This window comes from Aquarana catesbeiana, linkage group LG12 (assembly GCF_042186555.1).
Source record: "Aquarana catesbeiana isolate 2022-GZ linkage group LG12, ASM4218655v1, whole genome shotgun sequence".
NCBI lineage: Eukaryota > Metazoa > Chordata > Amphibia > Anura > Ranidae > Aquarana > Aquarana catesbeiana.
In genome coordinates, this window is record NC_133335.1 from 216,156,607 (window position 1) to 216,170,366 (window position 13,760).

At 43.1% G+C, this 13,760-nt stretch overlaps 1 protein-coding gene across 1 annotated transcript in view; it reads right to left on the reverse strand.

The window, feature by feature from the left end:
• TOM1L1 (target of myb1 like 1 membrane trafficking protein) overlaps positions 1-13,760 on the reverse strand; it is a 137,079-nt gene that overhangs the window by 65,675 nt on the left and 57,644 nt on the right. Inside the window, exons 2-5 of the mRNA XM_073606686.1 lie at positions 12,601-12,685; positions 9,450-9,528; positions 6,674-6,823; positions 5,663-5,794 (exon numbers count right to left, since the gene is read on the reverse strand). Of these exons, the coding sequence (XP_073462787.1) occupies positions 5,663-5,794; positions 6,674-6,823; positions 9,450-9,528; positions 12,601-12,685 (446 nt within the window). The remainder of the gene's footprint in view (positions 1-5,662; positions 5,795-6,673; positions 6,824-9,449; positions 9,529-12,600; positions 12,686-13,760) is intronic.

Consider the following 13,760-nt stretch of genomic DNA (forward strand, 5'->3'; position numbering starts at 1 on the left):
TGAAACTTTGTGTTAGGAAGGGTGGAATCACTACACTAACTCATTGACTAAGCCTGGGTTCACATATGAGCATACAGCAGGAGTCCGGTGCGTCCCCGTTTACTGTTTCAGGTCCGATTTCAGCCCGAATTTTGGGCTGATTTCAGACCTGAAATGGACCAAAAGATGCACAGGTGCAGACGCAAATCGCACCAGAGCCGCTGCGGAGATATATGAACTGACTCCATAGAGAGCCGGTCAAGTTCCTCCACCCCAAACTCGCTCATCCATGTCTTTATGGACCTTGCTTTGTGCACTGGTGAGCAGTCATGTTGGAACAGGAAGGGGCCATCCCCAAACTGTTCCCACAAAGTTGGGAGCATGAAATTGTCCAAAATGTCTTGGTATTGTGAAGCCTTAAGAGTTCCCTTCACTGGAACTAAGAGGCCAAGCCCAACCCCTGAAAAACAACCCTACACCATAATCGCCCCTCCACCAAATGATTTGGACCAGTGCACAAAGCAAGGTCCATTAAGACATGGATGAGCGAGTTTGGGGTGGAGGAACTTGATGTCCTGCACAGAGTCCTGACCTCAAAGTGATAGAACACCTTTGGGATAAATTAGAGTGGAGACTGTGTGCCAGGCCTTCTCGTCCCACATCAGTGCCTGACCTCACAAATGCGCTTCTGGAAGAATGGTCAAAAATTCCCATGGACACACTCCTAAACCTTGTGGACAGCCTTCCCAGAAGAGTTGAAGCTGTCATAGCTGCAAAGGGTGGACCAACTCAATATTGAACCCTATGGACCAAGACTGGGATGCCATTAAAGTTCATATGTGTGTAAAGGCAGGCTTTTACTTTTGGTAATATAGTGCATGACCACAGACTGAAGGCTGTGGGGAACTGTGCGCACCGATGGATGGAGCCTGCCGGAATGCAAAATAAGGTAAGTGATACCTACGATGGCCCCGGGGCCATATTAGGTCAAGGATGTCATGAGCATGTGTATATGTGCAACTGCTGAGGGTAGAATCCCCCCTGTCTGCAGCTCATTGGGCAGGAAGGGATGCAATCATTGGATGGCTTCCTTATTAGATTTTATAAACATGCCCATGTTGAGGGCATGTGGCCTGGTATGGTTCAGGAGAACGAGCGAGCATCCTGACTTGCTGGGCTGCATGCTCGGATAAGGGTCTGGTATGGATTTTTTTATTGCTAGCATTTTTTTTTATACATTCAGCTGTCATTGGGGAAACTCACTGACAGCTGATGAGTCATCGGTTGTTAAGGAGGCGGCGGTTGGTTTCCCTGCCTGCTCCTTAACAACCAGCTATTCTTCACACAGAATTCAAACCAGTCGGTCAATTTTTCCACCGATTCCAATTCCGATTATTCTGAAAATTTGGAATTAGTTGGAAAATAATAAATCTTTCATTTCTGCACAAGTCATATCAAAGTCCCGTCACTCCATAGATCACTTCACTGAGACTTGCTATAAAATCTCGCCCATAGCGATCAAATTCCATCATGTTTTTAGTGTAAAAATAAGGGAAAACATTTGAGCACTTGCTAGAAGCAACACCACTACATTTCCTTTGTGATAGTGTTAGAAAATGAGAAACAATTATTTACAGGCGGACGCTAAAGCTGAAATCGAAAACCCTGGGAAGACACCTAAATACTCAGTTAAAATACAAATAGTATGTTTATTGTTCTACCAGCAAAAGGAATTGTAATGCACCATACACACGGTCGGACATTGATCGGACATTCCGACAACAAAATCCATGGATTTTTATCCGACGGATGTTGGCTCAAACTTGTCTTACATACACACGGTCACACAAAGTTGTCGGAAAATCCGATCGTTCTGAACGTAAAACACGTACGTCGGGACTATAAACGGGGCAGTAGCCAATAGCTTTCCTCTCTTAATTTATTCTGAGCATGCGTGGCACTTTGTGCGTCGGATTTGTGTACACACAAAATTTTATAGCAAGCTCTCAAACTTTGTGTGTCCGAAATTCCGATGGAAAATGTGTGATGGAGCCCACACACGGTCGGAATTTCCGGGCGCCTGAATTAGAGCGGGGCGTGTTTTTGAAGCACCTGATTAGAGCCATAGGCTCTAATAGGCATCAAAAAAGGTGACCTGTGAGGGCCATGCTCGGCGCTCGCAGGTCACTTATCTGCGTTTGAAAAGCGAATGAATATTCGCTTTCCTAACACTAAACCGCCTCTCTGCCAATCAGGTGCTCGGATCTGTTACCCGTCACCTGATTGGCTGAAACAATAGGCGCTGTGATTGGATGCCTATCAGGCGTCCAATCATAGCAGAGGACGGGAAGAGAGGATGGGAGAAGACATCGAGGAGCATCGAGGAGCTGTCCCACCAAGACAGGGTAAGTGCAGACGGCGGGTGGGGGGCACACTGGCAGCATTTGATATGGCACAGTGGCTGCGTTTGATGGGGCACAGTGGGAGCATTTGATGGCACAGTGGGAGCATTTGATGGGGCACAGTGGGAGCATTTGATGGCACAGTGGGAGCATTTGATGGCACAGTGGGAGCATTTTATATGGCACAGTGGCTGTGTTTGATGGGCCAGTGGCTGCGTTTGATGGCACAATGGCTGAATTTGATGGGCACAGTGGCTGCGTTTGATGTCACAATGACTGTGTTTGATGGTACAGTGGCGACAATTGATGGGCACAGTGGCTGCGATTGATGGGGTTTTTATTTCCAGAATTTTTCAGTTTGTTTGCGCCACCCCAAAAATTTTGAGCACCAGCCGCCACTATTCTCAAACTTATCCTCAAGTACCCCCAACAGGCCATGTTTGCAGGTTTTCCTTTATCTTGCACAGGTGCTTTAAATCAGAGTCAATGGCTTGGTATTTTGGAAAGCTATTTTATCTAGGAGAAATTCCCAAAACATGGCCTGTTGGGGGTACTTGAGGACAGGGTTGAGAACCACTGCATTACTGCAGTGGAGGATGAACTTGTGGTCCTCCCATTCACATATCCCTGAGAATGGATAACACAGATGTATGAGAGGAGACACCAACCTATTGCAAGGAGAAGCACCCCATGATTCAGGTAAGTTGGGGGTGGTTTGAGGATGGGGGTTGGGAAACGCGACCATGTTTCATGCTACACCATAAATATGGGCGGAACATGAAACATGGTCCCAAGGGTGGACTATACCTTTAACACTGACTAGATGCCTAAAATATAATTCACATTTATGAATGGCAGAATAGAGAAGTAAGAGAGCGAGCGCGCACTGCAATGTCTTTACATGCTGATGAATTACATAACATAAACAAAGCAGCTGGGCACACAAGATAAACACGATCTAATTACATCCGAGTACATAGCTATAATTAAGTGCTTCAATGAGCCTGGATTCAAAGAAACTTTTCGATAACCTCTGAAGTGAGAAGAATGCTGAGAATAAAATACACTTCATGGGAAAAACAGAGTTCAGCATCCAGAAAATACTCAGTTTAAGGTGCCTGCAGACTTGGCGGACAGTTGTGTTTGCACAATCCAGTAATAAAATGTTAGTCCTCAGGAGCTTAAAGCCAAACTTCAGGCACATTAGTACACAGATGAAATATATCCACTTTATTGGGTTCCCCCTAAGAGTACCAGGTTGGACCCCCTTTTGCCTTCAGTCTCAACTGCCTTCATTCTTGGTGGCTTAGATTCAACAAGGTGTTGGGAACGTTCCTCAGAGCTTTTGGTCCATAGTGACATGATGGCATCACACAGTTGCTGCAGATTTGTCGGCTGCACATCCATGATGCAATTCTCCCCTTCCACCACATCCCAAAGGTGCTCTATTGGATTTAGATCTGATGTCTGTGGAGGCCATTGGAGTACAGTGACCTCGTTGTCCAGTGGTGAGATGATTGGAGCTTTGTGACATGGTGCATTATCCTGCTGGAAGGAACCATCAGAAGATGGGGACACTGTAGTCATAAAGGGATGGACATGGTCAGCAACAATACTCAGGTAGGACGTGGTGTTTAAACGATGTTGATACTAAGGGGACCAAAGTGTGCCAAGAAAATATCCCCCACACCATTACACCACCACCACCAGCCTGAACCGGTGATACAAGGCAGGATGGATCCATGCTTTCATGTTTTTTTACGCCAAATTCTGACCCGACCATCTGAATGTTGCAGCTGAAATCAAGACTCATCAGAATTGGGATCGTTTTTCCAATCTTCTTTTGTACAATTTTGGTGATCCTGTGCGAATTTTAGTCTCAGTTTCCTGTTCTTAGCTGACAGGAGTGGCACCCGGTGTGGTCTTCTACTGCTGTAGCCCATCTGCTTCAAGGTTCGATGTGCATTCAGAGATGGTATTCTGCGTACTTTGGTTGTAACGAGTGGTATTTTGAGTTGCCTTTCTATCATCTCCAACCAGTCTGCCCATTCTCCTCTGACCTCTGACACCAACAAGGCATTTTCCTCCACACAACTGCCGCTCACTGGATACTTTCTCTTTTTTGGACCATTCTCTGTAAACCCTACAGATGGTTGTGTGTGAAAATCCCAGTAGATCAGCAGTTTTTGAAATACTCAGACCAGCCTGCCTGGCGCCAACAACCATGCCACCTCGGTCATCTGCCTGCCCCTCCTTTCACATCAGAGTCCTCAGCTCCCCCTCCCCCTTTCATATCAAGTGTCCTATGCTACCCCCCCCAACCCTTCACAGTAGAGTCCTGCCTTTCAATCTTCACCACAGCATGGTTATGGCAGTGGGCAGGAGGTGGACTAAACAGAAGAAGACTTCCATCCCTTTCTGAATGCTACAGCTTTCCTGAATGCCACCCATCCTGGATTGGGATCATGTGTTTCCATGATGCTGGCGGCCAATCAGCCTGCGCTATGGAAACACACATTGGGATACAGCATGGCACCCCTGATGAACCCAGATGGCACACCAGGGTGTTGTGGCACCCCACAAGAGAAACGCTGATCTACACTCCTCTGCTGATGCATTTTTTATAAGCACCTGAGGCTCAAAGGGAATCATCAAAGGCAATATTTAAAGTGATTATAAAAGCAAAAAAAAAAGCAATGGGGGCACCCAAGCAGACGTGCTCCCGAGCCACTGCTCTGCATGGTTATTCAGACATGGAGCCGTGGCTCAGCTCCGCCCCCTCTCTCCTCATTGGCTCACTGGCTGTTATTGAGTGTGCCCCCCGAAGGTTTTTTTAGAAAGGTAAAATACCTTCAGCCTTTAGAACCACTTTAAAGTATATGTGAACCCCCACCTTGTAAAACAACCCATTCAGTTTAAATTAGAAATAAAAGGCAAAACATTTGTGTATACTTACAGAGCTGTATACTTACTATACAGCTAGAGAACTGACCACGTTGTGTTCTAATGCCTCGTGTGGTCGGTTTTTAATAGGAAAGCAGAGGGACTGGCACGTACACCAGGGATATCACACAAAGGTTGGATTTACAAATTCTTTAACAATAAAAAAAATAGATATAATTTTAAATGGTAATTTTATTTTCAGCATGAGCACCATTTGGGCTATGACTGTGTAATTGTATGGTAGCTTTAAATGTCTCTCCTGTCAAAGGAAACACTAAATACCCGTATACACTTCACTATAGATGTAACTAGTGGAATTCATCTTCATCTCTTCTTACCTTTTGTGACTGTCTAATTTCATCCTCAGTAGGCTCAAGGGAAGGAAACTGAATCCCTTTCTTAATCAATTCTAAGTATAATTCTTTGACTTCAGTCTGATCTACGTTTGCGTGTGAGCCAGTGGACCACGTCTAGTGAGGGAAAGAATTGCAAAATGTGTTATTTGTTAAGCTATGAAATCAAACAAGACAATTTCCAGAGAACTTCAAAATGCACAGAATTATTAGGTCAAAAACAATCCATGGGTGTGCCAGGGTGGACATTCATGCATGTACAACCCAACGGTGCTCAGAGCCTGCTGGACAGTGGAGTGCCCCATGAACTTGGTGGTACTAATGTTATAATCTATGCTCTAAACCAGCATTTCTTAACCTTTTCTAACCCGGAGAAACCCTTGAAATAATTTCCAGGCTCAGAGAACTCCTATTTGTAATTACTATATCTACAGTTCAATATACATTGCTTGATAGTCACTGGGAAGAATGCTGCTTACATTTGTGGTAATTGGGAATGGTCCCCCTTAAAGACAGGTAAAAAAGACATTGTTTAGAAAGTTTAGAGACTCCTGTAAATCTAGACAAATGGCAATGCCAGTTTCACAACAGTTTTCAGTGACTGCTTGTTATGTGACCTGACTGTCTGAGATTTTGGGCTTTGAGAGACTCGTGTAATTGTACTTTCTCATTTGTTCAAACTAATAATATTAGGTCCCATCAGTGAGGACTTTAATCAGTGTGAACTCCAGCTGCCATTTTGAAGAGGACCATAGCACAGAGACCTTTTTTTTGGAAGAGGATGCTATTAGGCAATATGCCCAGTTATCATGGTACAGATACCAGGGGTTAGTCATAGTTTTCCCAAGGATTAAAGGTTTGAATAATACATTACCTGACACCATCAACATACAAAATAATTATGGCATTTGGTTCCACAATTTTTAGAGACAACCATTCTTGAAAGGTCAACGTTCAGACACAAAACCAATAATAATCTAATTGCAGACAGCTTACCATGATGAAGCGGAGAATTCTGTTTTGCATTTGGATGGGTAAGTTGTACTTTGGATTCAACAGTTTGACCAACACATCCTTAAGGAAGTCTTTTCGAAGCACCAAATTCTGGAAATTTGGTTTACAGTTCTGCATACACATCTCCAGCAGCTGAATCATTAGAGGGCAAATAAATAAAGATGACATTAGAATTTGAAAACAATAAAAATAGCATATCTAGATAATATTTTTGAAAACAGCTTAATGAAAACTTTTGAATGTTTTAAAGAGTAAGCCGACCTAAAACGTATATAGATGAAAACTGGTTTATCCACTTGCAGGGGTGGCCAGTGCAGGTTAGTTCAGGAGGCTTGCAGAGGGTTAATTGGAGGAGTTTCTTATACATGTAAAGTCATCCTTTAAGCCCAGTTGTGGTTTTTCAAATACTTTACTCTTCCTGTTTCCCATAAAGACTTGTAACACATCCAGCCTGTTACTGTGGAGGATATATGTGTTTCGACATGCTGGTTTGGAATGAATGACCTGATTTAAAGTATTGCCTTACTGCCAACCTGAATTCAGGGTATTGCCACGTGTAAAACTCTATTACAGAGCAGTATTACGTAAAGCAGGCTCAAATAAACAATTGTAAAGGTAAATCAACATATCTACTTTTGAAGAGCCTTAATAAAGAGAGGTGAAACTACTTTCGGACTAGTGTCCAAAGGTGTTCTGAGGTCCGTGATTTGATTCTTCTTTGCTTTTACTTCTCCTTACACGTCAGTGTTAATACATGGCAAATACAATTCTCAAGGTCTAAACTTCATTTCTATAAATCCTGCTATGATATGTGACCTCCATGGGGCATAGACAACAGGGTAGTTGCTATAACCTGGCACCCAAGACACATGCCCTGGGTCTTCCACTGAATGCCTTGGATCTTCTTTACAGTAATTGTTACTACCACCCCAAGAATAATTCTACAGACAAATACTTTAATCTTTGCTGAACTTTGGTTGTGGGATGTTTTTTGAATCAGTGTTAATACATGGCAAATGCAATTCACAGGATCTAACTTCATTTCTATAAATCCTGCTATGATATGTGAACTCCATGGGGCATAGACAACAGGGTCTTTGCTATAACCTGACACCCAAAACACATGCCCTGGGTCTTGTTTACAGTAATTGTTGCCACCATCCCAAGAATGACCCTGCAGACAAATACTTTGATCTTTGCTGAACTTTGGTTGTGGGGTGTTTTTTTTTTCTTGGATCAGGTGCATCTATTCTAATCTCCATTAGAAACCTCAATTTTCCCAACCGTTCTGTAGAATTTTGTTGGGTAGGTAAATTATAGCAGTTTGCATTTAATAGCTGATTTCTTTTCTTTTGAACACACCAAATTGAATCCTAGGTGCCCAAGGATACCCTGGGTCTTTTAGAACCTCAGCAACACAAACAGTAGATATGTTTTGGCTGGATTAGGTGACGATCCAGTGTCTTGTTTTCTCTGGTGCCAGGACTATCTCTGTGTAGCTTTATATCTTTCCCCTCCACTGCACTAAACATACTGTATGAAGTGTGTCTAAAAAATTTGATGAATGGTCCGATATCTCAGCGGCAACATGAACCAGGTTCATGCACATGCACATGGCTATCCAGAGACACCTCGAGAAGTGCAACCTAGCGTGAAGCACACGTGACCTTCCGGGTAAACCCATTGCGGGTAGTCGAACGTAGTCAGTGTGAGAGGTGGGGTCACAGTGCAATGGAGCAACGAGTGAACATCAAGTTTTGCTACAAATTAGTGAAAATGGCAATGGAGTGGCATGAAATGTTGGGACAGAAGCTGTGAGATTTCATTACCATGTGTGACCAGGATCCATCCTTTCTGTGAACTATCATCACAGGGTAATGAGACCTGGTGCTACCAGTTCAATGCGGAATCCAAGTGGCAATCGATGGAATGGTGTCAAGGTCAAGACAATGTTGATCGCCTTCTTCGACAATGATGGCATCATCCATAAGGAATTTGTTCCTGTGGGTCAAACCATGAAGGAAGTTTTAAGACTTTCGCTAAGACGCATCCATCATGTTCGGCCAGAGTTGCACAGGACTGGACAGTAGAACATTCACATCCACGTCAATTCTTGACCTGTTCTCGATCATCCACTGTACTCCCCTGATCTGGAGGCTGCGGACTTCTTTCTGTTTCGCCACCTGAAGAGCACCATGAAAGGCGCACGTTTTGTGGATGTGGCGGCAATCCAAAAATGTGTGACAGCAGTTCTGCGATAGGTTCCTAAAGAGACCTTTGCTGACAGTTTCCAGAAGCTTCGTGAACGTTGCCAAAAGTGTGTTGTGAAGGATGGTGATTATTTTGAAGGCCAATAAAGGTAATTCTCTTCTGTTTAGTTTGTTTTCTGATACCATTCACCAAACTTTTTAGACACACCTCAGATATATACTGTATACACATTGTTTTATATAAAATGTAGCATTTGTAAAAACTTTAAATTGTTTTTGTCCTTCTGATGTAAACATCTACCCCACCAAATCTAATACTTTATTTTTGGATAGAAGGCATTGAAGTGATTCACCCTCCTGCCTCTAGTTTTCATGAACCCATATGGTCTTTGTGGGGGTCATAACAAAAGTGTTGATTTCAGAGTAATCTTAGTCTTATACTATATGAAGAGAATGGAGGTTCGGTTGTGATGCCATCATTTGACTGCAGTGGCAGCAGAAGTTTGGTGAAAACTGGGAACTCTGTTGGGCAGATCTTATTTACTTACAGAAAGACATAGATTTACTTCCTTCTGGTTGTAGTTCTTGGCAATTCTTTTCTTGAAAGCTTTAACTGCATCTTTTGGCCTGGAAAGAGAGAGATTATGTTTTATTAAAGTGTATGTCATGGCAAAGCATGGCATGACCTGTCAGGCTGTAATGTTAGGATTTGGGTGGGTGGCCGGGGAGGGGGTGCTAAACCGTTGCCTTCACTTCTTGTCCCAAAGCCAAAACAGAAAGTGAGAAGAAATCCATCCAAAGTAAAGGGAATCCATGGATGTTACAAGGGTCATCGGACCTAGTGTCCTAATTGGAAGATTTCCCCTTCTATTCCTGTACTAGTGACAAGCCAAAATTTGGGATTTTCTTCACTTTAACTTTTGGTGATAACAGAAAACAAGACATATAGAGAGGGTGAATCTCCTTGTCGGGGGCACAAATATCAATACAAGGTTGGCAGGCGTTCAGGAGTTATGCAAATATCAAAATGCCTTGATGGGTTAATGTCGGTCGGGAGGAGTGGGTGTTCATAGGCAGGCAGCAGTTACATGGAGGCCACCCAAAGGTAATACCCTCATGTGAAGCTGAGCCTCCATGATTGAAAGAACTGAAATCCAATGAATGAAAGAGGTGGGCCAGGGACAGTCAGGCTAGATGATGCTGGACATCTTCCAGTCTAAAAATAAGGTTGCCTCTGCACATTTCGAGAAGCTCACAGTGCGCAGTGTAATCAGAGTAAGCCAGTTCAATACAAGAAGGGAGCTTGTACAACCGTGCAAGACTGAAGGGAAGGCTGAAGTTCAGCTTTTGAAAGAGAAGAATCGCTCCTGGACGTTTTGGTCTGTGATTTCCCCCTAGATTCCTATTTTTTTTTTTTCATGTATCGTAATTTCTGTATTTACCCAGGACTATTCCCCCCGGTATTATAGTTTTAGGAGGCAGTTAGAGATGAACTTGTTTTGTGCAATGTCTCATCGGATGGAGTGTAAAATATTTATAAAAGAAATAACAACCATATTCTCCCATGTATAGCTGTGCCTTTATGTATTCCAGATGGCTATCTGAGCCCTGCTCCTTCTCAGAGTGATTGACATTTAGAAGGCTCACAGCTTTGAAAATGTCTTTCATTAGGCCCCTATCCCTCTGTCCCCCTTTCCTGCACAATTTTTATTGTAGATCTGATATATTAGACCTGTATAAAATGTATTGTACTTTTTATCAACTCATAGTGTTTATATTACCCTTAAAGTGTATATAAATTCCAACAATATTTTTCTCTTATTTACTCCCCTTTGGTCTGTTAAATATACCTGTAGCCAGGTCTGGACTACAAAAATATGCAGAAAGAGATATTGCCTTTAATTTGTTCTCCCTATACTAAGACACTGAAGTTATACTGCATTATTCTCCTCCGACCAGCAGGGGGAGAGCCAAAGCTAAGCAGGCCCATACACTTCTATGCAGAGCACTGAGAGCTTTGGGAGGTGTAGTCCAAAACAACCATTGTGTAACGGAACAACTGATTTTCTGAACTACAGATCCCTATATAAATATACAAAGTGCAGCACTAATAACGTAGCGACTCTAATCTTAACAGAATCGTGCAAAAAAAATTACAAATATTACAATCATCATAATCTCCCGTTAAATAAAGTTCTGTTGTGAATAAATATATGTGACTTCTTGAGTGCTGTGAACTTTCCTTTGTATCATTCACCACTGTGCTTCTCTTATAGACAATGCTTGATTGTGCACCTTCTACCAGCCATTATACCCGCTCACCTCAAGAATGAATCAGATCGACTCAGAAAGAAATCTTTACTCCCACTCCTCTATGGACTCTCTGTCGATTAGCAGTTCACCATCGGCCCTTCTCTGCTTCAACCTACTCCCGTATTTCTCAATGAATACAGAGCCACTTTCTCCTACATAGAGCTCTGCTCCTTAGATTTTCCTCCACTTCTGTGAAAAAACGTTCCAGTTTCATGCAATCAAAGAAACAGGATACATAGTGCTCTCTGCTTTAAAATTTATTGTAAAACCCCACTAAAAAAGACACCTACAGGATCATAAAATCAACCTCGCATTTGTACAATACAAAAAGCGCCCCCTCGCTTACCACCGTAGCTGCGCAACGTCATGGGCTCGGCTCCTCCCCTCTGTATTGTACAAATGCGAGGTTGATTTTATGATCCTGCAAGTGTCTTTTTTAGTGGGGTTTTCTACAATAAATTTTAAAGCAGAGAGGACTATGTATCCTGTTTCTTTGATTGCATGGAACTGGAGCGTTTTTCACATAAGTGGAAAAAGGGGAAAAGCCAAACTATTGGCGCTGTGGGAGTTCTAGGAGATGCATCCACTGGTTCTTGTCTTCAGGGAGACCGCACCATTTGGGTTCAGAGCCATTTGCCAGCAGGAGCGTAAGACACTTAGCTTAGCCCAGCTTGCAACACCGCGTCCTCTCTTTTTGAAGCCAGGAGACCTGAGCCTGACATCTGGTTTCTATGTATAGGTATTTATTTAATAAGTACCAGGGTGCTTTGAGAGTCTTTTTAAAGGTAAAAAAACATCCATAATAGTCTATAACTGGTGTCTACAAACTTACTAAACAAAGGGCCAGTGTACTGTCCTTTAGGCTTTTTTTTAAAGGGGCCGTACTGTGGCCAGTGGAATGTCTTGGCATCAGTGGGAGTAAACAATGCCCCATCATTGGTATTAGGGGGAGTAATAGTGCTCCATCGTTGGCATCAGTGGGAGGAATAGTGCCCCATCACTGGTGTTAGTGGAAGGAATAGTGCCCCATGATTGGTATCAATGGGAGGAATAGTGCCCCATCATTGGTATCTGTGGGAGGAACAGTGCCCCAACATTGTTGTGAATGTGGAGAATAGTGGGTTGGTATCAACGGGACCTAACACCTCATCATTGGTGTTCGTGGGAAGAATAGTGCCCCATCATTGGTGTCAGTGGAAGGAATAGTGCCCCATCATTGGTAATAATCAGAAGAATAGTGCCCCATAATTGGTGCCAGTGGGGGGGACAGTGCTCCACCATTGGTACCCAAGCACATACAAAAATGACAGCTAAAATGTAATTGGTAATTGTGGCAAGCACACACCTTCTCTTCTTTTCCTCCTGTCCACATTACTGTGCACTCACCCATCAACCGTAGAGTTAATCCCATCACAGATGTTCATAAACTGGCCCCAGTCTTCTTCTTTGCTTCTTCCGGCTGTGTGTGTCTCTGAAAAGGAAACCACAAAGTTCATGGTAACATATCTGATGTGTAAGCAGGAGATGAGAAGACATCAGGTCATCAAAGCAAAAATGGCTTCCCAACAGAAGTCAATGGATGGTCCTTTGATAATTTCCGACCACCCAACCAACATTTTTGGACTTGGTGATTGTCAGAACATAACAACCAGAAACAACTGCTTGATACAATCAGTAACACTTCTTATAAAAGGCCTAAAGCAAAAAAAAGGCAAAGGGCAAACATGACTAGGGAGAGTGGGGAATGAAGGAGATATATGATTCACTTCAAAGATCAGGAGATGTGAGGTTAGTTACCAGGATAGGCTAGTTTGAAGATAGAGGAGGGGCTGTGGGGGGTGAAGATGCACACCTCCCAACTTTTTGAGATGGGAACGAGAGACCCCCTAAAAATGATTAGTTAAACCCACAAGTGCATTTTTTTACCACTACTATATCATTATACTAGGTTTTGAAATTGACATATTCAGCAATTTAGAATTTGGATGAAAGGTTTAGCACTGGGAAATACTTTGAATGCATTTTATATACAACTACCCTGTTTCCCCGAAAATAAGACAGTGTCTTATATTAATTTTTGCTCTCAAAGATGCGCTAGGTCTTATTTTCCATGAAGAAGAATATGGTACACATTTATTGTTGAACAAAAAAAAAAGGAAATGTATTACTTGTATACGGTACGGTAGTAGTTGTCATCACAAACCAGCATAACCAGACAAACTGTGAATCCTACGATATCAAGAATTTCTTGTTACTACCATTATTTCCATGTACAACAATCTAGGGTACATTTACTGATACTGATACTCCCCCCCACCCCTGTGCCAGTGGACAGTGGATTATTTAGTCTCTTCCCCCTCCTACCTTCACCAGACACCCCCCCCCCCTTTACCAGACATCCCACCCCCTTTATCAGACATTCCCCGCCCCCCACCTCAGTCACCCCTGTGTGTCTGTGCCAGGTAGATTCCACACAATGTGCCCAACTCCTGCCCCGCGCGACTCGCTCACTGTCTAATTGTGAGTCAGCCAGATTCCATCAGGGC